We start from the raw sequence: 26982 nt of genomic DNA on the forward strand, positions 1-26982 counted from the left end.
GGCGGCTGGCGGTAAGTGCCGTCGCTACTGGCCTGGAGCGCTGCCTCTAAACCTGTTTGACACACCGAATATTCGTGGGGAACCCGGTGCTAAAATATTCGCAGACGACCTAATTCAGGCTCAGGGTTCCGTAAGTATCAGAGCAGCTACCGCGCTGCGATCTACTGAAGCAAACTTTTATCAGCTGATAGATCCTACGGGGGGGGGGGGGGGCGGGTGCATGCCCTGTTGCACTTCTCACTCAGTCGCTCGCTCTCTCTGGACTGCGACCGCCGCAGCCGCGGCACGGGGACCTCCGGCCCTTACTTCGTCCTCTCACCCCACCCACGACCAGCTGCACCTGGCCAAAGCATCTAGCGGTGGGCGGGCGGGAAGCTGGAGTTCAGGCCCGGAGGCTGTCCAATAAGGTAATGAAGCCCTCAAAACTGCTTCGGTACCTTGAGTCCAAGCACCCAGCACTTCAAGACAAACCCGTTGAGTTTTTACAGCAGAAAAAAACGTGACCAGCGCGGGACAGAAGCTAAGTGCCAAGAACCGCGAAAACTAAATTGCTGAACAGACTGGACATAAGGAACCTGTTTTGAGTATCGCTGTATTCCCATTGTGTTTAACACCAACACCCCCACCCCTCCCCCATCAGCTGGTCTGCAAGAATATTGTCAATATTAAACCAGTCTGCGGTACAAAAAAAGGGTGGGTACCCCTGGTGTTTATACATTATTTCTGCTTCCGGGTTGCGGGGTTTTACGTCCGGTCTTTTCTGCCTGGGTGCGCATGCGTGTAACTAATTGATCTGGGGTCGATCTTGCCTTTTACTAAGGCCAAGGTAGGGGATCTTGGGCTTAAAAAGGTTGGTGACCATTACCCTAAACAATGCAGTATAACAACTATCTTACATAGCATTTGCGTTGTATTAGCTATGATAAGTAATCTAGAGATTATTTAAAGTATACGAGAGGATGTGCGTAGGTTATCGTGGATCCAGATTTTAAAAAATCATAAGTTCTCCTACTAAGTAAGTCAGAAGAGATACATCTGGTATTATTTAGCATCAGTTAGTCAAACATTTGTCTTAGTATATAGTATATATTTTACCTTTCTATGCATATGAATCGCTTAAGAACATATGTATCAGTGCCGGGAGGATCAAAAACCCAAAACCCAATAATTAAACCACTGTATTGCTTAGTAATAATTGTAGCTTTCATCAGGGTAGGGCCTTTCTCACTTTATCCATTAAAATTGTTCCGATCCTTGACCGACGTAGCCTAACGCTTTTCCAATGACCGATGGTGTTTCACCTCTTTCCGATCGCTTTATTATTTCCACTTTATTTTGAACCGTGATCGTGATTATTTTCGTGAACAGAAACACTGCAGATTCAGAGCTCCACCGCCAGGTCCTAATGTCCACTGCACTGAGATAGGTTAAATAAGGTCTGGGGTTCCGCTGGGTCCTAAGGTCACTGCATTGAGACAGGTTGAATAAGGGACTTCAGCATCTGCGTTTTTTTGTATCCGCGAGGGGCTCCAGAACCAATCCTTTGTGGATAACAAGGGCCGACTGTATGGCGAATTTGTGGAAGCTGTTGCCACAGGCAGCTGTAGAGGCCAGGTCATTGGGTGTATTTAAGGCAGAGCTTGATAGGTTCTTGATTGGACACACATCAAAAGTTATGGGGAGAAGGCTGGGGAGTGGGGCCGAGGAGGGAAAAAAAAAGGATTCAGCCATGATTGAATGGCGGAGCAGACTGGATGGACCAAATGGCCTAATCCTGTTCCTAAGGCTTATGGTTTTTCTCTTCCTCATCTTCTCTCCCCCATCCTATCTCGCTCCCCTTCTCTCTCTTCTCTGTCTCAGTCTGCACTACAGCCCCCAGCGAATGCTTGATTTTCCTGGTCTGCTGGAACTTTGTTCTGGAACTCCCCATTCCATTGCTACTAAAACCCTGAGCTGCTGACACAGAGAAGCTTTCAGCAAACAATGACTGCTCTGTGATGTAGAAGAAAGTGTTCGTCACATACTTGCTCAGAGAAATTCAGCCCCACCCAGTGGGGGTGGAGGAATGGACTACCAGCATCTCTCGTTCTCAAGTTAGAATGATCAGAAAGTACAGCACACATCTAGTCCGTATCGAGACATTTAAACTGCCTAATCCTATTGATCTGCCCTACGACCAGAGTCCTCCATATCCCTACCATCCATGTACTTATCCAAAATTCTCATAAATGTTAAAATGGAGCTTGCATGCATCACTTACACTAGCAGCTCCTTTCACACTCTCATGAACCTCTGTGAGAAGAAGTTTCCCTCATGTTCCCCATAAAATTTTCACCTTTCACCCTTAATCCATGACCTCCCACCCAACCTCAGTGGAAAAAGCCTGCCTGCATTTACCTAATCTACACTCCTTGGTACCACCACAGGACTACTTCTTCCTCCACCTCTACCAAGGGAGACCTCTCCCCACCGGTCCACTTCTGCTCACCTTTGCACCTGGAGCACCTCACCCCAAACTCCACCACTGTAGGAGGAGCATTAGGCCATTTGGCCCATCGAGTCTGCTCCACCAATTCACCATGGCTGCTCCATTTTCCTCTCAGCCCCAGTTTCCTGTCTTCATCCCGTATCCCTTCATGTCTTAACTAATCAAGAAACTATCTACATCTGCCTTGTATTCATCCAATGACTTGACCTTCACAGTTGCCTGTGGCAATGAATACCACAGATGTACCACAATTTGGCAAATTAAATTTTAGGAGTCCTGCACAAGGACTGCTAAGTTCTTTTCAACCTCAGATTTTTAAATTTTCTCCCCATTTAGGAAATAGTCTATGAAGTGCATGACCACACTCTTCTGGACACTGCGTTCAATCTGCCGTTTCTTTGCCCATTCTCCAAATCTCTCAAAGTCCTTTCGTAGCCTTTCTACTTCCTCAAAACTACCTACCCCAACAACTATCTTTGTTTTATCCACAAACTTTGTCACAAAGTCATCAATTCTGTCATCCATGTCATTGACATATAACATAAAAAGATGCGGTTCCAACATTGACCCCCATGGAACACACTGGTCACTGGCAGCCAATCAGAAAAGGCTCCCTTTATTCCTCCTCTTTAGGGAATAAGAACATACCATAAGATATCAAAGCAGAATTAGGCCATTCAACCCCTTGAGTCTGATTTGCCATTCCAACATGGCTGATTCTGAATCCCACTCAACCCTATACACCTGAGTTTTCGCCATATCATTTGATGTCTGACAGATCAGAAAACAATCAACTTCCCCCTTAAATATACCCACAGACTTGGCCTCCACTGCAGTCTGTGGCAAACATTCCATAGATTTTCATGACATTCTAGCTTAAAAAAAAATCCTCCTTACCTCCGTTCCAAGAGGTCACACTCTAGTTCTGGATACCCGCACCACAGGAAACATATTCCCCATATCCATCCTATCTAGTCCTTTCAACATTCAGTAGGTTTCAATGAGATCCCCACACATTCCTCTATTTTCCAGTGAATACAAGCCCAAAGCTGCCAAATGTTCCTCATATGTTAACCCCTTCATTTTTGGAATCATGCTCGTGAATCTCCTCTGGACTCTCTCCAATGACAACTCATCCTTACGGAGATATGGGGCCCAAAACCATTGACAATACTCTAAATGTGGCCTGGCTAGTGTTTTATAAAGGTTCAGCAAAATCTCCTTGCTTTTATATTCTATTCCCCATGAAATAAATGCCAACATTGTATTTGTCTTCTTTACCATAGACTCAGCCAGCAAATTAACTTTCTGGGAGACTTGTACGAGGAATCCAAAGTCCCTCTGCAGCTCTGATGCTTGAACCTTCTCCCCATTTAGAAAATTTTCCACACAATTGTTCCTTTTACTAAAATGTATCATCATATATTTCCAAGCACTGTATTCCATCTGCCACTTTTTTGCCCATTCTTCCAATTTGTCTAAGGCTTGCTGCAATCACATTGCTTCCTCAGCACTACCTACCCCTCTATCTATCTTCATATCATCCGCAGACTTTGCTACAAAGCCATCAGTTCCATTATCCAAATCACTGACAAACAATGTGAAGGGTAACAGTCCCTATACTGACTCCTGAGGAACACCACTAGTTTCTGGCAGCCAAACAGAAAAGGATTCTTATATCCACTTGCTGCCCCCTGTCTGTTAGCCATTCTGCTACCAATGCCAGTAACTTTTCTGAAATGCCACAGGATTTTATCTTGTTAAGCACCTTATCAAACACCTGAAAATCCAAGTAAATGACATCCACTGCCTTTCCTTTGTCCACCCTACATATTACTTCCTGAAAGAAATCGAACAGATTGGTCAGGCAAGATTTCCCCTCACAGAAACCATGCTGACTTTGATTTATTTTATCATTAGTCTCCAAGTACATCGAAACCTCAGCCTTAATAATAGACTCCAACACTTTCCCAACCACTGAGTTTAGGCTAACTGGCCTATAATTTCCTTTCTTTTGCCTTCCTCCCTTCTTAAATAGTGGAGTGACATTTGCAATCTTACAGCTCTCCGAGACCATGCCAGATCAAGTGATTCTTGAAAGATCATGACAAATGCATCTGTTACCTCTTCAGCAACCTCTCTCAGGACTCTGAAATGTAGTCCATCCAGCCCAAGTGACTTATGCACCTTAAGACTATAAGATATACGAGCAGAAATAAGCTATTTGGCCCATCTAGTATGCTCCACCATTCGATCATGGGCTGATCCAATTCTTCCGGTCATCTCCACTCCACCGGCTTCTCCCCATACCCTCTGATGCCCTGGCTAATCAAGAACCTATCTATCTCTGCCTCAAATACACCCAATGACTTGGCTTCTACAGCCACTCGTGCCAACAAATTCCATAGATTTACCACATTCTGACGAAAGTAATTTCTCCATATCTCTGTTCTAAATGGACATCCTTCAATCCTGAAGTCGTGCCCTCTTGTCCTAGACTCACCCACCATGGGGAAAAACTTTGCCATCTCTAATCTGTTCAAGTCTTTTAAAACTTGGAATATTTTTATGAGATCCCCCCTCATTCTCCTGCTACTTCCTTCAGAACCCGAGGGTGAATACCATCAGGTCCAGGAGATTTATCCACTGTCAGACCATTAAACTTTCTGAGCACCTTCTCAGTCGTAATTTCCACTGCGCGTACTTCACTTTCCTGACACTCTTGAATGTCCGGTAAACTGCAGATGTCTTCTACTGTGAAGACTGATGCAAAATACGCATTCAGTTCAACTGCCACCTCTGCATCTCTCATTACAATATCTCCAGCATCATTTTCTATTGGTCTTATATCTACCCTCAACTCTTTTTTACCCTTTATGTACTTAGTATCTTCTTTAATACTAGTCATGAGCTTCCTTTCATAATTCATTTTTTCCTTCCTATTGACGATCTTAGTTTCTTTCTGCAGGTTTGTAAAAGCTTTGCAATCCTCTATCTTCCCACTAGCTTTGGCTTCCTAATATGCCCTATCTTTTGCTTTTACTTTGGCTCTGACTTCATTTGTCCGCCATGGTAGTGTCCTTCTTCCATTCGAAACCTTATTTGGAACATAGCTGTCTTGCACTGCCCTCATTTTTCACAGAAACTCCAGCCATTGCTTCTCTGCTGTTCTTCCTGCAAGTGTCCCTTTTCAGTTAATTTTGGACAGTTCCCCTCTCATGCCATTGTAATTTCCTTTATTCCACTGAAATACTGACAACATATAACAAATACAGCACGGAAACAGGCCATCTTGGCCCTTCTTGTCTGTGCCGAACGCTTACTCTCATTTAGTCCCACTGACACGCACTCAGCCCATAACCCTCCATTCCTATCCTGTCCATATACCTATCTAATTTTACTTTAAATGACACATCGAAACTCCCTCTACCACTTCTACTGGAAGCTCGTTCCACACAGCTACCACTCTCTGAGTAAAGAAGTTCCCCCTCGTGTTACCCTTAAACTTTTGCCCCCTAACACTCAACTCATGTCCTCTTGTTTGAATCTCCCCTACTCTCAATGGAAAAAGCCTATCCACGTCAACTCAATCTATCCCTCTCATAATTTTAAATACCTCTATCAAGTCCCCCCTCAACCTTCTACACTCCAAAGAATAAAGACCTAACTTCAACCTTTCTCTGTAACTTAGGTGCTGAAACCCAGGTAACATTCTAGTAAATCTTCTCTGTACTCTCTCTACTTTGTTGACATCTTTCCTATAATTCGGTGACCAGAACTATACACAATACTCCAAATTTGGCCTTACCAATGTCTTGTACAATTTTAACATTACATCCCAACTCCTATACTCAATGCTCTGATTTATAAAGGCCAACATACCAAAAGCTTTCTTCACCACCCTATCCACATGAGATTACACCTTCAGGGAACTATGCACCATTATTCCTAGATCACTCTGTTCTACTGCATTCTGCAATGCCCTACCATTTACCATGTATGTCCTATTTGGAGTATTCCTACCAAAATGTAGCACCTCACACTTATCAGCATTAAACTCCATCTGCCATCGTTCAGCCCACTCTTCTAACAGGCCTAGATCTCTCTGCAAGCTTTGAAAACCTACTTCATTATCCACAACGCCACCTACCTTAGTATCATCTGCATACTTACTAATCCAATTTACCACCCCATCACCCGGATCATTAATGTATATGACAAACAACATTGGACCCAGTACAGATCCCTGAGGCACACCACTAGTCACCGGCCTCCAACCTGACAAACAGTTATCCACCACTACTCTCTGGCATCTCCCATCCAGCCACTGTTGAATCCATTTTACTACTTCAATATTAATACCTAACGACTGAACCTTCCTAACTAATCTTCCTTGTGGAACCTTGTCAAAGGCCTTACTGAAGTCCATATAGACAACATCCACTGCTCCTTGTCAACTTTCCTCGTAACCTCTTCAAAAAATTCAATAAGATTAGTCAAACATGACCTTCCACACACAAATCCATGCTGACTGTTCCTAATCAGACCCTGTCTATCCAGATAATTATATATACCATCTCTAAGAATACTTTCCATTAATTTACCCACCACTGACATCAAACTGACAGGCCTATAATTGATAGGTTTACTCTTAGAACCCTTTTTAAACAATGGAACCACATGAGCAATACGCCAATCCTCTGGCAGCATCCCCGTTTCTAATGACATTTGAAGTATTTCTGTCGGAGCCCCTGCTATTTCTACACTAACTTCCCTCAAGGGCCTAGAGAACATCCTGTCAGGACTCGGAGATTTATCCACTTTTATATTCCTTAAAAGCGCTAGTACTTCCTACTCATTAATCGACATAGTTTTCATAACTTCCCTACTTGTTTCCCTTACCTTACACAATTCAATATCCTTCTCCTTAGTGAATACCGAAGAAAAGAAATTGATCAAAATCTCCCCCATCTCTTTCAGCTCCACACATAGCTGTCCACTCTGATTCTCTAAGGGACCAACTTTATCCCTCACTATCCTTTTGCTATTAACATAACTGTAGAAACCCTTCGGATTTATTTTCACCTTACTTGCCAAAGCAAACTCATATCTTCTTTTAGCTTTTCTAATTTCTTTCTTAAGATTCTTCTTACATTCTTTATATTCCTCGAGTACCTCATTTACTCTATGCTTCCTATATTTATTGTAGATATCTCTTTTTTTCCTAACCAAGTTTCCAATATCCGTTGAAAACCACGGCTCTCTCAAACTTTTAACCTTTCCTTTCAACCTAACAGGAACATGAAGATTCTGTACCCTCAAAATTTCACCTTTAAATGACCTCCATTTCTCTATTACATCCTTCCCATAAAACAAATTGTCCCAATCCACTCCTTCTAAATCCTTTCGCATCTCCTCAAAGTTAGCCTTTCTCCAATCAAAAATCTCAACCTTGGGTCCAATCCTATCCTTCTCCATAATTATATTGAAACTAATGGCATTGTGATCACTGGACCTGAAGTGCTCCCCAACACATACCTCCGTCACCTGACCTATTTCATTCCCTAACAGTAGATCCAACACTGCCCCTTCTCTAGTTGGTACCTCTATGTATTGCTGCAAAAAACTATCCTGCACACATTTTACAAACTCCAAACCATCCATCCCTTTTACAGTATGGGCTTCCCAGTCTATGTGTGGAAAATTAATATCTCCCACAATCACAACCCTGTGCTTACTACAAATATCTGCTATCTCCTTGCAAATTTGCTTCTCCAATTCTCGCTCCCCATTAGGTGGTCTATAATACACCCCTATAAGTGTTACTACACCATTCCCATTTCTCAATTCCACCCAAATAGTCTCCCTAGACGAGCCCTCTAATCTATCCTGCCAGAGCACTGCTGTAATATTTTCTCTGACAAGCAATGCAACACCTCCCTTTTCTTGTCCCTCCAATTCTATCACACCTGAAGCAACAAAGTCCAGGAATATTTAGTTGCCAATCACACCCCTCCTGCAACCATGTTTCACTAATAGCTACAACATGATATTTCCAGGTATCAATCCATGCTCTAAGCTCATTCACCTTTCTTACAATGCTCCTAGCATTAAAATAAATGCATTTAAGAAATTCTCCATCTCTTCTTCTCTGTTTATCTCTAACAGTACAAAGAACTTTACTGTCTTCTTTTTCTTCCTTCTCCCATACATCTGTTCCTACACTCTGGTTCCCCTCCCCCCTCATATCTAATTTAAATCCACTGGAGCCTCTCTTAACAAACCTGCCTGCAAGAATATTTGACACATTGGAATTTAGTTTCTCCTGCTCAAATTTCAAAGTGAACTCGATCATGTTGTGATCACTGTTCCCTAAGGGTTCCTTAATCTTAAGCTCTCTTATCACCTCCGGATCATTGCACAACACCCAATCCAGCACAGCTGATCCCCCAGTGAGCTCAACAACAAGTTGTTCTAAAAAGCCATCCCTTAGACATTCTACAGATTCTCTCCTGAGGTCCAGTACTGGCCTGGTTTTCCCAATGCACTTTCATGTTAAAATCCCCAACGATTATCATTGCATTGCCCTTCTGACACGCCTTTTCTATCTCCTCCTGTAATTTGTAATCCACATCACGGCTACTGTTTGGAGGCCTCTATACAACTGTCATTAGAGTCCTTTTACCCTTGCCATTTCTTTTCTCAAACTATAGAGACCCTATACCTTCCAATCCTATGTCATCCATTTCTAATGATTTAATATTATTTCTTATACACAGGGCCACACCACCCCCTCTGCCTACTAACCTATCTTTCCGATACACTGTATATCCTTGGACATTCAGCTCCCAATGGCAGCCATCCTTTAGCCAAGTTTCAGCAATGGCCACAACATCATACTTGACAATCTGTAGCTGAATTTCAAGATTGTCCATTTTATTTCTTATGCTACGTGCATTCAAATATAACACTTTCAGTCCAGTATTTGTTGCTTTTTGTTTTAATTGAACCATGCCTCTATTGCCCTGTAAATCATCCTACTGACTGTCATTATGCCTCATCTCCTGCCTATCCTTTCAATAATCTCTGTTGCATGGTATCTGTTTATTTCTGTTTTCCCCTTCCTCATTATCACTCTGGATCCCAGCCCCCGCCAAATTAGTTTAAACCCTCCACAGCTCTATTAAACCTGCCTGCTCGGTTATCAGACCCCTTTTCAGGTGTAACCTGTTTTTTTTATAACAGGTCGTACGTCCCACAGAAGAGACCCCAATGATCCAGGAATCTGAAGCCCTGTCCCCTACACCAGTCTCTCAGCCACACATTAATGTGCTTGATCATGGTATTCTTGCGCTTGTTAGCACATGGCGCAGACAGCAATCCTGAGATTACTTCCCTGGAGGTCCTGCTTTTCAGCTTCCTCCCCAACTCCCTGAATTCTCTCTTCAGGACCTCCTCCTGTTTTGTACCAAATAAGACTGAAAGAGTGCCGAGAAAAATTACAAGGATGTTGCCAGGTCTGGAGGACCCCAGTAATAAGGAAATATTGAATAACTTAGGACTTTATTCCTTAGAACGTAGAAGATTGAGGGGAGATTTGATAGAGGTATATAAAAGAGGGACAGTCAGCATGGCTTTGTGAAGGGCAGATCGTGTCTAACAAACCTGTTAAAAAGTTCTTTGAGGAGGTGACCAGGCATATAGATGAGGGTAGTGCAGTGGATGTGATCTACATGGATTTTAGTAAGGCATTTGATAAGGTTCCACACGGTAGGCTTATTCAGAAAGTCAGAAGGGATGGAATCCAGGGAAGTTTGGCCAGGTGGATTCAGAACTGGCTTGCCTGCAGAAGGCAGAGGGTCATGGTGGAGGGAGTACATTCGGATTGGAGGGTTGTGACTAGTGGTGTCCCACAAGAATCTGTTCTGGGACCTGTTCTGGAATTTCGTGATTTTTATTAACGACCTGGACATGCGGGTAGAAGGGTGGGTTGGCAAGTTTGCAGACGACACAACGGTTAGTGGTGTTGTGGATAGTGTAGAGGATTGTTGAAGATTGCAGAGAGACATTTAATAGGATGCAGAAGTGGCAGGTGGAGTTCAACATGGAGAAGTGTGAGGTGGTACACTTTGGAAGGACAAACTCCAAGGCAGAGTACAAAGTAAATGGCAGAGTACAAAGTAAATGGCAAGATACTTGGTAGTGTGGAGGAGGAGAGGGATCTGGGGGCACATGTCCACAGATCCCTGAAAGTTGCCTCACAGGTAGATAGGGTAGTTAAGAAAGCTTAAGGGGTGTTAGCTTTCATAAGTCGAGGGACAGAGTTTAAGAGTCGCGATGTAATGATGCAGCTCTATAAAACTCTGGTTAGGCCACACTTGGGAGTACTGTGTCCTGTTCTGGTCGCCTCACTATAGGAAGGATGTGGAAGCATTGGAAAGGGTACAGAGGAGATTTACCAGGATGCTGCCTGGTTTAGAGAGTGTGCATTATGATCAGATATTAAGGGAGCTAGGGCTTTTCTCTTTGGAGAGAAGGAGGATGAGAGGAGACAGGATAGAGGTATACAAGATATTAAGAGGCATAGATAGAGTGGACAGCCAGCGCCTCTTCCTGAGGGCACCACTGCTCAATACAGAGGATATGGCTTTAAGGTAAGGGGTGGGAAGTTCAAGGGGGATATTAAAGGAAGGTTTTTTACTCAGAGAGTGGTTGGTGCGTGGAATGCACTGCCTGAGTCTGTGGTGGAGGCAGATACACTAGTGAAATTTTTAAAGAGACTACTAGACAGGTATATGGAGGGATTTAAGGTGGGGGGTTATATGGGAGGCAGGGTTTGAGGGTCGGCACAACATTGTGGGCCGAAGGGCCTGTACTGTACTGTACTATTCTATGTTCTAAAAGGGCGATGGTTGGGGTAAATGCAAGCATGCTTCTTCCACTTACCTTGAGAGAGACTACAACTAGAGGTCATGGTTAAGCGTGAAAGGTGAAAGTTTAAGGGGAACATGAGGGAAAACATCACTCAGAGGGTGGTGACAAAGTGGAATGAGTTGTTAGTGCATGTCATAGAATCAAAGAAAATTACAGCACAGAAACAGGCTCTTTGGCAAATCTAGTCCAAGCCAAATCTATTTAAACTGCCTACTCCCATCGACCTGCACCAGGACAATAGCCTTTCATACCCCTGCCATCCATACCTATGCAAACTTTGCCTGAACATAGATATCGAGCTTGAATGCACCACTTGTACTGGCAGTTCATTCCACACTCACAAGTTTCCCCTCATATTCCCCTTAAACTTTTCACTAGTCACAGGCCTCCAGACAAAGAGGCAACCGTCTACTACCAAGTGTAAATGCTGTATCAATTTCAATATTCTGGGGAAATTTGGATAGATACATGGACGGGAGGGGTATAGAGGGCTATGGTATGGGTGCAGGTCAATGGGACTAGGCAGACTCATGTTTGCCATGAACTAAATGGCTGAAGGGCCTAGTTCTGGGCTGTGGTGACACATGAATTCCCAAACAGACACAGACACACAGACACACACACACACACACACACACACACACGTGTGTGCATGCATACACACAAACACACACATATTCACACCCACATCCACAGACCTGGAAATGCAGGATGATGGTCCAGATGAGACCCAATGTGAGTTTGGGGTTCCCGTCAGCAATGTCGTCATTTCGGATGTTAACCAGCCGGACCTAGTGTGACAAAAGCAGATTTCAGAGAGGGGAGGGAGGAGGGACATAGGCGGGCGAAGAGGAATGTGGTTGGAGGAGGAGGGAGAAGGGGAGAAACAGAGGGCGGACAGGGGGTGAGGGGGAGAAGGAGAGGGTGGAGGGGGAGGGAAATTGAATGGAGGAGAGGGGGAGTAGGAAATGGTGGATAGGGGAAGGGGAGGGGAGAGGGTGGATGGGGGCAGAAGGACAAGAAGACAGTGTATGGGGAGAGGGAGAGAAAGCAAGGGTGGATGGGGAAGGGGTGGAAGAGACGCTGGATGGGGTGGGAAAGTGGGAGATGGTGGATGAGGGAGGGGAGAAGGAAATGGTGGAGGGGAGAGAGGAGAGGGGGAGGGGAGACAGTGGATGGAGAAGGTGGAGAAATAGAGGGTGGTTGGGGGAGGGCTAGAGACAAGAAGGGGAGGGGACGTAGGAGCGGGTAGATGGTGAGGAGAGGTGAAGAAGGAGACTGGACATTGTTAGAGGAGGAAGTGGGAGAGGGTGGACGGGGAGGAGGGAGAGGAGGGTGGAGGTGAAGTGAAGAAGACAGTGGAGGGGAACAAAAAGATGGTGGACAGTGGGTGGAGAGGTGGATGGTAGACAGGTGAGGGGAAGATGGAGATGGTGGACAGAAATGGGAAGAGGGAGAGGCAGAGGGAAGAGGGGGATTGGGAAGGGGTGAAGGGGAGAAGTAGATGAGGAGGGGTGGGTGAACTGGTCAGTGGTAGGTGGAGAGACAGGATTGAGAGCGGGAGGGGTGAGGGGGTCGGGGCGGGCAAGGGGAGGGTGAGAGGCGGAGGTTGGACAAGAGGTGGGGGTAAGGGTAAGGGAGAGGAAGGGGGTGCGTGGTGAAAATGGAAGAGTGATTGTGGATAATGAGGGGGAGCAGGGGCTGAAGGGGGAGTAGTGGAGGTACAGGGGAAAGGTAGAGCAGGTGGAGATGGGAAGTGATGTCCCTTACCTGCCGGTGCTTCAGATACTCCAGGGCGATACCAACATTCTGCAATTTGTGGAACCTCATTCGACCCTTCTCTCGAGGCTGAGGAAGAGAAAACAGTGGTAACTCCCCGTTGTACCCGGTCACTCAGACAGTGGTCACTCGCTGTCATACCCAGTCATTTGCAGTGTAGTCACTCACCATTGTACCCAATCACTCCAACAGTGGTCACTCCCCGTCGTACCTGGTCAATTGGACAGTGGTTACTCTCCACTGTACCCATTCACTCAGACAGTGGTCATTCCCTGCCATACCCAGTCACTCAGACTGTGGTCACTTCCCATCATATCCAGTCACTTGGGAAGTGGTCACTTCCCATCGTACCCGATCGCTCAGACAGTGGTCACACTTCGATAAAGCCAGTCACTTAGGGACAGTGGTCACTTCTCACTACAAGCCCGTAAGATGTAGGAGGAGAATTTGGCTATTTAGCCCATCAAGTCTGCTGCACCATTTCATAATGGCTGAATCATTATTGTTCTCATTCCCATTGACCTGCCTTCACCCTGTAACCTTTCATACTCTACCCAAGAACAATCAACCTCTGCTTTAAATATACTCAATGACTTGGCTTCCACAGCCATCTGTGGCAACAAATTCCACAGATTCACCACCCTCTAGTTAAAGATCCTTTCAACACTTACTCTATTCAATACTCAATAGGTTTCAGCGAGATCTCCCTCATTCTTCTAAACTCAACCAAGTACAAGCCCAGAGCCATCATGATCCCGTTCATTCCTGGGATCATTCTCGTGAACCTCCTCTGCAATGCCAGCACATGTTTTCTTAGATAAGGGAACCAAAACTGCTTACACTACTCCAAGTGTGGTCTGGACAATGTCTCAGAGAGGGAAGGGCAGGTCCATTGGGAGTGTGGACACTGGGGAGAGAGAGAGAGAGAGGAAGGTGGACACTGGGGAGAGGGGGAGGATGGACACTGGGAACAGAGAGTGTGGACAGAGAGAGAGGGGGGAGGGGGAGAGAGGGGGAGGGGGAGAGAGGGGGGAAAGAAGGGGGGGAGAGAGGGGGAGAGAGGGGGAAAGAGAGGAGTGTGGGTCAATTGGGACTGCGGACAATAGGGAGAATTGAAAGGGCGGGTGCGGGGGAGAGAGAAGAAGGTCGATCCATTGGGAGTGTGGATACGGGGGGGGGGAATGTGGAGAAGAAAGAATTCTTTAGTCAAACAGAAAGAAAACACATTCTAAAGATCAAAGATTATGGCTATAAAGGAATTTTCAGCTCTCCTTGCCTCTTGGCTTGGTTTTGGCTCAGATTTACTTACAATCACCACTTCCAGGGTACCCAGGTCCTGCTTGGTATTTAACAATAAACTGGGCTGGATTTTACTGAATACTGAACCTCTCCATTACCCAGGCAATAACAGCTCTCCAAAATACCAGATGTATTCTGTGGTCTTGCTTTCTGTGTGAATCGGTCACTCAGACAATGGTCACGCCCCATTGTACCCAGTCAGTCCCTGGCATACCTGCACTCTCCATGCCATCTCAATCTGAGTGAAAGGGGAAGGAGTGTACCAACAAGAACCCAGAACAGGTCTGAGGCAAAACACTGCTCTCACTCACAGTTTGCTACTTTTCCCAACCTGGGAACCATATGTAACCAATGTCCCCTCGCTGCCGCCCAATGACCGATAATCTGAGCTAAGATATTTGGTCTGCAGGAACAGCATTCAGAATGAGGTGCAGGGAGCTTCATTCACAATGTAGGGAGCTGCCCCTGCAAAGCTCTTCAATGAGAGAAACGATGACATGCAGTAGCCACCCACTTACACACAGATAGACACCAACACACACACATGGGGCTAGAGCATATGTGGTCACCCAGACTGGACACTGCTAGAGCAGCTCCACAAATGCTGGCTCCAACCAACAATCAGGGTTCCATGCCCAAACAGCCAGGCAATGAGATGGGAAGGTCCTGGCACTGGGCTGGTGAAGTAAAGACCTCCTGTTACCAGAGGTCAGTTGAAATCTGTGATGGTCTGACCTCATGGACAGGCATGCGGCAGAGTGGAACGGCAGACACACTCACCAGACGCTTCCTCATCTCTCGTTCCTTCCGCTACACAGCAGGAGCGGTGCGGGAAGGGGCAGGGAATAAAGTGCAAAGGTCATAGGTAAGGGAACAATTCAGCAAAAAATACAAAGCAGGAGAAGAATGAAGCAGGAAAGAATCCCCAAACCAGGTCCCTCAGGGTGTGGAATGGGCACTGACCTGGAAAGTGACCTTAAACCTGACCCCTCGGGGCATGGAACAGTCACTGACCTGGAGAGAACCCAATCTGGACCCCTTGGGGCACTGACCCAGACTGACCCCACTCCAGACCTGGACCACCCCAACACTCCCCAGACCCAGAGGACTGCACCCCCCCCCACTCCCAGATCTGGACTGACCTAATCCACCCAAAAATCTCCTCTGCTCACTAAACCCCACTGAAGGGCAGCATCCATTGCCCTCCTCCTCTGTGCTTAACCTCCAGCCTCACCTTCCATGTCCCTCCATCCTCACTCTCCTCTTCCATCCTCACCCTCACCCTCCATTCTCACTCTTCTCCTTCCAACCTCTCCCTCTGTCCTTTTCTATCCTGTCCTGGCACACACCTGTCCCTTCCTTGCAGAACCCACTTGTCCCTTCCTTGCCTGTCTCATCCCTGCACCCATCTAAATACAGAAGAGAGGCTTCAACATAAAACCAACGATCACAGATTGAGACCTTCAGAGCAAAAAGAACACTCAATGGAGAACCCCCACCCCCAGTGAGGGAGTATTCCCCAGTAAGAGAGTGAGAAATCCCACACAAAGGCACCTCTGTGTGTGCGTGCGCTATTTTATAGAGAGGGGAAGAACAGTTGGTCTTCTCAGCTGAGGGAGGGGGAGGGCAAATGGGTGCTCGCTGCTGAGAGATGGGGAGGGCAGATAGATGCTCTCTGCTGACAGATGGGGAGGGCAGATAGATGCTCTCTGCTGACAGATGGGGACAAGTAGATGCTCTCTGCTGAGAGATGGGGACAGGTAGATGCTCTCTGCTGAGAGATGGGGACAGGTAGATGCTCTCTGCTGAGAGATGGGGAGGGCACGCAGATGCTCTCTGCTGAGAGACGGGTAGGGCAGATAGATGCTCTCTGCTGAGAGACGGGGAGGGCAGATAGATGCTCTCTGCTGAGAGATGGGGACAGGTAGATGCTCTCTGCTGAGAGATGGGGAGGACAGGTAGATGCTCTCTTCTGAGAGATGGGGACAAGTAGATGTTCTCTGCTGAGAGATGGGGACAGGTAGATGCTCTCTGCTGAGAGATGGGGAGGGCAGATAGATGCTCTCTGCTGAGAGATGGGGAGGGCAGATAGATGCTCTCTGCTGAGAGATGGGGAGGGCAGATAGATGCTCTCTGCTGAGAGATGGGGACAGGTAGATGCTCTCTGCTGAGAGATGGGGACAGGTAGATGCTCGCTGCTGAGAGATGGGGAGGACAGGTAGATGCTCTCTGCTGAGAGATGTGGACAGGTAGATGCTCTCTGCTGAGAGATGGGGACAGGTAGTTTCTCTCTGCTGAGAGATGGGGACAGGTAGATGCTCTCTGCTGAGAGATGGGGACAAGTAGATGCTCTCTGCTGAGAGATGGGGACAGGTAGATGCTCTCTGCTGAGAGATGGGGACAGGTAGATGCTCGCTGCTGAGAGATGGGGACAGGTAGATGCTATCTGCTGAGCGATGGGGAGGGCAGGTAGATGCTCTCTGCTGAGAGATGGGGAGGGCAGATAGATGCTCTCTGCTGAGAGATGGGGAGGGCAGATAGATGTTCTCTGCTGAGAGATGGGGACAGGTAGATGCTCTCTGCTGAGAGATGGGGAGGGCAGATAGATGCTCTCTGCTGAGAGATGGGGACAGGTAGATACTCTCTGCTGAGAGATGGGGACAGGTAGATGCTCTCTGCTGAGAGATGGGGACAGGTAGATGCTCTCTGCTGAGAGATGGGGACAGGTAGATGCTCTCTGCTGAGAGATGGGGACAGGTAGATGCTCTCTGCTGAGAGACGGGGAGGGCAGATAGATGCTCGCTGCTGAGAGACGGGGAGGGCAGATAGATGCTCTCTGCTGAGAGATGGGGACAGGTAGATGCTCTCTGCTGAGAGATGGGGACAGGTAGATGCTCGCTGCTGAGATGGGGACAGGTAGATGCTCTCTGCTGAGAGATGGGGACAGGTAGATGCTCTCTGCTGAGAGATGGGGACAGGTAGATGCTCTCTGCTGAGAGATGGGGACAGGTAGATGCTCGCTGCTGAGATGGGGACAGGTAGATGCTCTCTGCTGAGAGATGGGGACAGGTAGATGCTCTCTGCTGAGAGATGGGGACAGGTAGATGCTCTCTGCTGAGAGATGGGGAGGACAGGTAGATGCTCTCTGCTGAGATGGGGACAGGTAGATGCTCTCTGCTGAGAGATGGGGACAGGTAGATGCTCTCTGCTGAGAGATGGGGACAGGTAGATGCTCTCTGCTGAGAGATGGGGACAGGTAGATGCTCTCTGCTGAGAGATGGGGACAGGTAGATGCTCTCTGCTGAGAGATGGGGAGGGCAGATAGATGCTCTCTGCTGAGAGATGGGGACAGGTAGATGCTCTCTGCTGAGAGATGGGGAGGGCAGATAGATGCTCTCTGCTGAGAGATGGGGACAGGTAGATACTCTCTGCTGAGAGATGGGGACAGGTAGATGCTCTCTGCTGAGAGATGGGGACAGGTAGATGCTCTCTGCTGAGAGATGGGGACAGGTAGATGCTCTCTTCTGAGAGATGGGGACAGGTAGATGCTCGCTGCTGAGAGATGGGGACAGGTAGATGCTCGCTGCTGAGAGATGGGGACAGGTAGATGCTCGCTGCTGAGAGATGGGGACAGGTAGATGCTCTCTGCTGAGAGATGGGGACAGGTAGATGCTCTCTGCTGAGAGATGGGGACAGGTAGATGCTCGCTGCTGAGATGGGGACAGGTAGATGCTCTCTGCTGAGAGATGGGGACAGGTAGATGCTCTCTGCTGAGAGATGGGGACAGGTAGATGCTCTCTGCTGAGAGATGGGGACAGGTAGATGCTCTCTGCTGAGAGATGGGGAGGACAGGTAGATGCTCTCTGCTGAGATGGGGACAGGTAGATGCTCTCTGCTGAGAGATGGGGACAGGTAGATGCTCTCTGCTGAGAGATGGGGACAGGTAGATGCTCTCTGCTGAGAGATGGGGACAGGTAGATGCTCTCTGCTGAGAGATGGGGAGGGCACGCAGATGCTCTCTGCTGAGAGACGGGTAGGGCAGATAGATGCTCTCTGCTGAGAGACGGGGAGGGCAGATAGATGCTCTCTGCTGAGAGATGGGGACAGGTAGATGCTCTCTGCTGAGAGATGGGGAGGACAGGTAGATGCTCTCTTCTGAGAGATGGGGACAAGTAGATGTTCTCTGCTGAGAGATGGGGACAGGTAGATGCTCTCTGCTGAGAGATGGGGAGGGCAGATAGATGCTCTCTGCTGAGAGATGGGGAGGGCAGATAGATGCTCTCTGCTGAGAGATGGGGAGGGCAGATAGATGCTCTCTGCTGAGAGATGGGGACAGGTAGATGCTCTCTGCTGAGAGATGGGGACAGGTAGATGCTCGCTGCTGAGAGATGGGGAGGACAGGTAGATGCTCTCTGCTGAGAGATGTGGACAGGTAGATGCTCTCTGCTGAGAGATGGGGACAGGTAGTTTCTCTCTGCTGAGAGATGGGGACAGGTAGATGCTCTCTGCTGAGAGATGGGGACAAGTAGATGCTCTCTGCTGAGAGATGGGGACAGGTAGATGCTCTCTGCTGAGAGATGGGGACAGGTAGATGCTCGCTGCTGAGAGATGGGGACAGGTAGATGCTATCTGCTGAGCGATGGGGAGGGCAGGTAGATGCTCTCTGCTGAGAGATGGGGAGGGCAGATAGATGCTCTCTGCTGAGAGATGGGGAGGGCAGATAGATGTTCTCTGCTGAGAGATGGGGACAGGTAGATGCTCTCTGCTGAGAGATGGGGAGGGCAGATAGATGCTCTCTGCTGAGAGATGGGGACAGGTAGATACTCTCTGCTGAGAGATGGGGACAGGTAGATGCTCTCTGCTGAGAGATGGGGACAGGTAGATGCTCTCTGCTGAGAGATGGGGACAGGTAGATGCTCTCTGCTGAGAGATGGGGACAGGTAGATGCTCTCTGCTGAGAGACGGGGAGGGCAGATAGATGCTCGCTGCTGAGAGACGGGGAGGGCAGATAGATGCTCTCTGCTGAGAGATGGGGACAGGTAGATGCTCTCTGCTGAGAGATGGGGACAGGTAGATGCTCGCTGCTGAGATGGGGACAGGTAGATGCTCTCTGCTGAGAGATGGGGACAGGTAGATGCTCTCTGCTGAGAGATGGGGACAGGTAGATGCTCTCTGCTGAGAGATGGGGACAGGTAGATGCTCGCTGCTGAGATGGGGACAGGTAGATGCTCTCTGCTGAGAGATGGGGACAGGTAGATGCTCTCTGCTGAGAGATGGGGACAGGTAGATGCTCTCTGCTGAGAGATGGGGAGGACAGGTAGATGCTCTCTGCTGAGATGGGGACAGGTAGATGCTCTCTGCTGAGAGATGGGGACAGGTAGATGCTCTCTGCTGAGAGATGGGGACAGGTAGATGCTCTCTGCTGAGAGATGGGGACAGGTAGATGCTCTCTGCTGAGAGATGGGGACAGGTAGATGCTCTCTGCTGAGAGATGGGGAGGGCAGATAGATGCTCTCTGCTGAGAGATGGGGACAGGTAGATGCTCTCTGCTGAGAGATGGGGAGGGCAGATAGATGCTCTCTGCTGAGAGATGGGGACAGGTAGATACTCTCTGCTGAGAGATGGGGACAGGTAGATGCTCTCTGCTGAGAGATGGGGACAGGTAGATGCTCTCTGCTGAGAGATGGGGACAGGTAGATGCTCTCTTCTGAGAGATGGGGACAGGTAGATGCTCTCTGCTGAGAGATGGGGAGGGCACGCAGATGCTCTCTGCTGAGAGACGGGTAGGGCAGATAGATGCTCTCTGCTGAGAGACGGGGAGGGCAGATAGATGCTCTCTGCTGAGAGATGGGGACAGGTAGATGCTCTCTGCTGAGAGATGGGGAGGACAGGTAGATGCTCTCTTCTGAGAGATGGGGACAAGTAGATGTTCTCTGCTGAGAGATGGGGACAGGTAGATGCTCTCTGCTGAGAGATGGGGAGGGCAGATAGATGCTCTCTGCTGAGAGATGGGGAGGGCAGATAGATGCTCTCTGCTGAGAGATGGGGAGGGCAGATAGATGCTCTCTGCTGAGAGATGGGGACAGGTAGATGCTCTCTGCTGAGAGATGGGGACAGGTAGATGCTCGCTGCTGAGAGATGGGGAGGACAGGTAGATGCTCTCTGCTGAGAGATGTGGACAGGTAGATGCTCTCTGCTGAGAGATGGGGACAGGTAGTTTCTCTCTGCTGAGAGATGGGGACAGGTAGATGCTCTCTGCTGAGAGATGGGGACAAGTAGATGCTCTCTGCTGAGAGATGGGGACAGGTAGATGCTCTCTGCTGAGAGATGGGGACAGGTAGATGCTCGCTGCTGAGAGATGGGGACAGGTAGATGCTATCTGCTGAGCGATGGGGAGGGCAGGTAGATGCTCTCTGCTGAGAGATGGGGAGGGCAGATAGATGCTCTCTGCTGAGAGATGGGGAGGGCAGATAGATGTTCTCTGCTGAGAGATGGGGACAGGTAGATGCTCTCTGCTGAGAGATGGGGAGGGCAGATAGATGCTCTCTGCTGAGAGATGGGGACAGGTAGATACTCTCTGCTGAGAGATGGGGACAGGTAGATGCTCTCTGCTGAGAGATGGGGACAGGTAGATGCTCTCTGCTGAGAGATGGGGACAGGTAGATGCTCTCTGCTGAGAGATGGGGACAGGTAGATGCTCTCTGCTGAGAGACGGGGAGGGCAGATAGATGCTCGCTGCTGAGAGACGGGGAGGGCAGATAGATGCTCTCTGCTGAGAGATGGGGACAGGTAGATGCTCTCTGCTGAGAGATGGGGACAGGTAGATGCTCGCTGCTGAGATGGGGACAGGTAGATGCTCTCTGCTGAGAGATGGGGACAGGTAGATGCTCTCTGCTGAGAGATGGGGACAGGTAGATGCTCTCTGCTGAGAGATGGGGACAGGTAGATGCTCTCTGCTGAGAGATGGGGAGGGCAGATAGATGCTCTCTGCTGAGAGATGGGGACAGGTAGATGCTCTCTGCTGAGAGATGGGGACAGGTAGATGCTCGCTGCTGAGAGATGGGGAGGACAGGTAGATGCTCTCTGCTGAGAGATGTGGACAGGTAGATGCTCTCTGCTGAGAGATGGGGACAGGTAGTTTCTCTCTGCTGAGAGATGGGGACAGGTAGATGCTCTCTGCTGAGAGATGGGGACAAGTAGATGCTCTCTGCTGAGAGATGGGGACAGGTAGATGCTCTCTGCTGAGAGATGGGGACAGGTAGATGCTCGCTGCTGAGAGATGGGGACAGGTAGATGCTATCTGCTGAGCGATGGGGAGGGCAGGTAGATGCTCTCTGCTGAGAGATGGGGAGGGCAGATAGATGCTCTCTGCTGAGAGATGGGGAGGGCAGATAGATGTTCTCTGCTGAGAGATGGGGACAGGTAGATGCTCTCTGCTGAGAGATGGGGAGGGCAGATAGATGCTCTCTGCTGAGAGATGGGGACAGGTAGATACTCTCTGCTGAGAGATGGGGACAGGTAGATGCTCTCTGCTGAGAGATGGGGACAGGTAGATGCTCTCTGCTGAGAGATGGGGACAGGTAGATGCTCTCTGCTGAGAGATGGGGACAGGTAGATGCTCTCTGCTGAGAGACGGGGAGGGCAGATAGATGCTCGCTGCTGAGAGACGGGGAGGGCAGATAGATGCTCTCTGCTGAGAGATGGGGACAGGTAGATGCTCTCTGCTGAGAGATGGGGACAGGTAGATGCTCGCTGCTGAGATGGGGACAGGTAGATGCTCTCTGCTGAGAGATGGGGACAGGTAGATGCTCTCTGCTGAGAGATGGGGACAGGTAGATGCTCTCTGCTGAGAGATGGGGACAGGTAGATGCTCGCTGCTGAGATGGGGACAGGTAGATGCTCTCTGCTGAGAGATGGGGACAGGTAGATGCTCTCTGCTGAGAGATGGGGACAGGTAGATGCTCTCTGCTGAGAGATGGGGAGGACAGGTAGATGCTCTCTGCTGAGATGGGGACAGGTAGATGCTCTCTGCTGAGAGATGGGGACAGGTAGATGCTCTCTGCTGAGAGATGGGGACAGGTAGATGCTCTCTGCTGAGAGATGGGGACAGGTAGATGCTCTCTGCTGAGAGATGGGGACAGGTAGATGCTCTCTGCTGAGAGATGGGGAGGGCAGATAGATGCTCTCTGCTGAGAGATGGGGACAGGTAGATGCTCTCTGCTGAGAGATGGGGAGGGCAGATAGATGCTCTCTGCTGAGAGATGGGGACAGGTAGATACTCTCTGCTGAGAGATGGGGACAGGTAGATGCTCTCTGCTGAGAGATGGGGACAGGTAGATGCTCTCTGCTGAGAGATGGGGACAGGTAGATGCTCTCTTCTGAGAGATGGGGACAGGTAGATGCTCGCTGCTGAGAGATGGGGACAGGTAGATGCTCGCTGCTGAGAGATGGGGACAGGTAGATGCTCGCTGCTGAGAGATGGGGACAGGTAGATGCTCTCTGCTGAGAGATGGGGACAGGTAGATGCTCTCTGCTGAGAGATGGGGACAGGTAGATGCTCGCTGCTGAGATGGGGACAGGTAGATGCTCTCTGCTGAGAGATGGGGACAGGTAGATGCTCTCTGCTGAGAGATGGGGACAGGTAGATGCTCTCTGCTGAGAGATGGGGACAGGTAGATGCTCTCTGCTGAGAGATGGGGAGGACAGGTAGATGCTCTCTGCTGAGATGGGGACAGGTAGATGCTCTCTGCTGAGAGATGGGGACAGGTAGATGCTCTCTGCTGAGAGATGGGGACAGGTAGATGCTCTCTGCTGAGAGATGGGGACAGGTAGATGCTCTCTGTTGAGAGATGGGGACAGGTAGATGCTCTCTGCTGAGAGATGGGGAGGGCAGATAGATGCTCTCTGCTGAGAGATGGGGACAGGTAGATGCTCTCTGCTGAGAGATGGGGAGGGCAGATAGATGCTCTCTGCTGAGAGATGGGGACAGGTAGATACTCTCTGCTGAGAGATGGGGACAGGTAGATGCTCTCTGCTGAGAGATGGGGACAGGTAGATGCTCTCTGCTGAGAGATGGGGACAGGTAGATGCTCTCTTCTGAGAGATGGGGACAGGTAGATGCTCGCTGCTGAGAGATGGGGACAGGTAGATGCTCGCTGCTGAGAGATGGGGACAGGTAGATGCTCGCTGCTGAGAGATGGGGACAGGTAGATGCTCTCTGCTGAGAGATGGGGACAGGTAGATGCTCTCTGCTGAGAGATGGGGACAGGTAGATGCTCGCTGCTGAGAGATGGGGACAGGTAGATGCTCTACTGAGAGATGGGGAGGGCAGTTGGGTGTTTCTGTTGACATATAGGGAAGGCACTTGGTTGCTATCGGGGGGGAGGAAGGTTGTTGTTCTCTGCTGAAGGAGGGGAAGGATAGGTAGATGCTCTCTGCTGAGGGAGGGGGAGGACAGGTGGGTGCTCTCTGCTGAGGGAGGGGGAGGACATGTGGATGATGTCTGGATTTTTGGTTAGTTCAAACTTCTTAGTAGGAAGATTTGGTGGAGTTGCAAAAGCAAAAGACAAAGTCAGACAAAAAATTCACTCTCCAAGACTCACCAATGAATCTCCTGAGAGAACTTCAAGCAGCGAGATCAAGTTATGTCCATCACGCAGATCTTCATACAGGTCATCGATACTGCGGTGGGCCTGGCAAAAATAATGCAGTGTGATCACTTCCCCAGATAGACTACATATTGATCCCATCATGATGCTTAAAATCTCCACCCCACTTAACTCAACCCAACCTGACCTGGCCCAACCCAAACCTGTTTCGACCAAACCAAACCCAACCCAATCCAAAAAAACCCCAACCTGACCTGACCAAACCCAACGCCACCCCACGAAATCTGACCAGACATGACCAGCCCCAACACGACCTGACCAAACCCAACTTAATTTGGCCAAACCCAACCAAACTCAACCTGACCCAACCCAGCCTGACCAGATCCAAAAAACCAAACACAACCCAACCTGACCCAACCAAACATAATCCAACTTGACCAAACCCGACCCAACCAAACCCAAACCCACCCAAACACTACATGACCAAACCCAACCTGACCCAGTCCAAAACAACTAAATCCCAACCCAACTCGGCCAAACCTGACCTGATCTAACCAAACCCAACTCAAGCTGACCAAACCCAACCCAACCTGACCAAACAAAACCCAACCAGACCCAACACGACCCGACCAAACCCAGCCTGACTTCACCCAACCTGACCCAACAAAACCCAACCCTAGCCCACCAAATACGACCAGACACGACCAGCCCCAACACAATCTGACCAAACCCATCCTAATTTGGCCAAAACCAACCCGATCCAACAAGACGAAACCCAACCTGACCTGATCCAAAACAACCAATCCCACCCCAACCTGACCAAACATGATCCAACCAAACCTAAACCAACCCGACCCAAACACAACACGACCAAACCCGATCCAACCTGACCAAACCCGACCCGACCTGACACAACCAAACGCAACCAGACCAAACCCAGCCTGACCCAATCTAACACAACCTAACCCAACCTGACCCGATCCATACCTAACCCAACCCGATCCAACCAAACCCAGCCCGACTCAATCTAACATAACCTAACCCAACCTGACCCGATCCATTTCCAACCCGACCTGATCCATACCCAGCCCAACCTGACCCAACCAAACCCAACCCACTCCACCAAACCTGACACGATCCAACAAGACCAAACCTACCTGATTCCACCAACCCTCCTCACCCGACCAGCTCCAACCTGAACTGACCAAACCAGCCAATGCCAACTTGACCAGATCAGTCAAGACCCAATCCAACCAAAACCAGCCAGCAAATCCCAACACCTCAATGCTGGTAGCAGCCTGGGTCACAATGTTACTTTCCACTTGCACATCCCTGAATATTGGTTGTAGTGGATGCAAACATGGACTGAATCAGTTACTGAGGGTTGCAAATGGAACTGACCAGACCACCATCTCTGACCTTTTGTTGGAAGAAAGGTCATGATGAAGCAGCTGAAGATTGCTGGGCCTGGGACACTGATCTGAGGGACTCCTGAGTTGATAGTTGGGAGGACTGACCTCCAACACCTTCATTCATACAATGGAAATGGCAGCAATTGGACTGTTCCCTCTTGGTAACTTTGACTAGGTAGCTTGCTACTCTGTTTGATGATGTCAGGACAGGCACGTGAGGGATTTGCAGGACAACTTCAGGGCCAAAGCATTGCTTATGCCACACTTAGAGAGTGCGGTTCTAGTTATACCACAGGAAAGATGTGGTATTAATAGAGAGTGCTAAGAGACTCACCAGGATGTTGTCTGGAATGGAGAGGTGTAGTTATAAGGAGAGACTGAATAGGCTGCAGATGCTGGAATGAGGAGCAACACACCAAACACCCAAAAAGATTTCCGTCCAGTTACTTTGTATGTTGCATTGCACATGCTGAGGAGTGACTACAGTAGAAGTGATAGATCTTTCTCAAAGTGGAGGGGAGTTCAGAACTGTTTGGGAAATTAAACTAGGGCTAGTCATACAGGAGAACAGCAAGTCCCAGTGAAAGAAGTTCCCAGAAGTACAGGAACATAGATAACTGAAAAAGGACACAGGTAGATAGGTTAATGAAGAAGACATTTGGCATGCTGTCCTTTATCAGACAAGGACTGAGTATTTAAATTGGGATGCCATATTATAGTTATACAAGACATTGGTGAGGCCACACTTGGTGTAGTGCATGAGCTATTGTTGCCCTCCTGTAGTAAGGGTGTCAGTAAAGGGGAAGGTTTGAGTTATGAGGTGAGACTGGATAGACTGGGACTGTTTTCCCTGGAGTGAAGGAGGCTGAGTGGTGAAAAATAAGTTTATAAAAAACATGAGGGACATAGAGAGGATGAATGGTCACAGAATTTCCCCAGGTTAAGGGAGTTTAAATCTTGAGGGTTTAAGGTAGGGGGGGGAGATTTAAAGGGGAGCTGAGGTATATTTTCCACGTATCTATATGGAATGAGCTGCCAGAGGAGGTGGAAGCACGTACAATAATAACATTTAAGAGGCACTTGAACAGGTTCACACACAGGAAGGGTTAAGAGGGATCTGGGCCAAATGCAGGCTAATGAGACAAGGTCAGAGAAGCATCAAGGTTGGCATGAAAAAGTTGGGCCAAAGAGCCTGTTTACATGCGATTGAAGTGTCACATATAAACTGAGTCAGGAGCCAACTGTAATCTCAATGCTTCAATGTGATCCCGGTTTTTTCCAGTCTTCAGTGGGTATAAGCCAGTCTCTGACTCATCTGTGGCTGTGTCGATGACCCAGCCACTCAGCTATAGATGGAATGGAGGAAGGTGTTGGGGGTGATGGAGCAGGGAGGAGGTGATGAGGGCAGCAGGGATGGTCACTCTGATTGTGGGAAGGGTGCATGATGGAGTGGGGGGAGTGA

At 48.8% G+C, this 26982-nt stretch overlaps 1 protein-coding gene across 15 annotated transcripts in view; it reads right to left on the reverse strand.

The window, feature by feature from the left end:
• LOC140732488 (plectin-like) overlaps positions 1–26982 on the reverse strand; it is a 384936-nt gene that overhangs the window by 189501 nt on the left and 168453 nt on the right. For 12 of the 15 annotated variants that reach the window (XM_073055248.1, XM_073055247.1, XM_073055243.1 and 9 more), the window contains 4 exons: positions 24103–24192; positions 15281–15310; positions 13193–13270; positions 12121–12213 (listed from right to left, as the gene is read on the reverse strand). In XM_073055248.1, the coding sequence (XP_072911349.1) occupies positions 12121–12213; positions 13193–13270; positions 15281–15310; positions 24103–24192 (291 nt within the window). The remainder of the gene's footprint in view (positions 1–12120; positions 12214–13192; positions 13271–15280; positions 15311–24102; positions 24193–26982) is intronic. The other 3 variants (XM_073055235.1, XM_073055234.1, XM_073055246.1) reach the window with 1 other exon arrangement.

Source organism: Hemitrygon akajei, chromosome 8 (genome assembly GCF_048418815.1).
Source record: "Hemitrygon akajei chromosome 8, sHemAka1.3, whole genome shotgun sequence".
In the NCBI taxonomy this organism is placed as follows: domain Eukaryota; kingdom Metazoa; phylum Chordata; class Chondrichthyes; order Myliobatiformes; family Dasyatidae; genus Hemitrygon; species Hemitrygon akajei.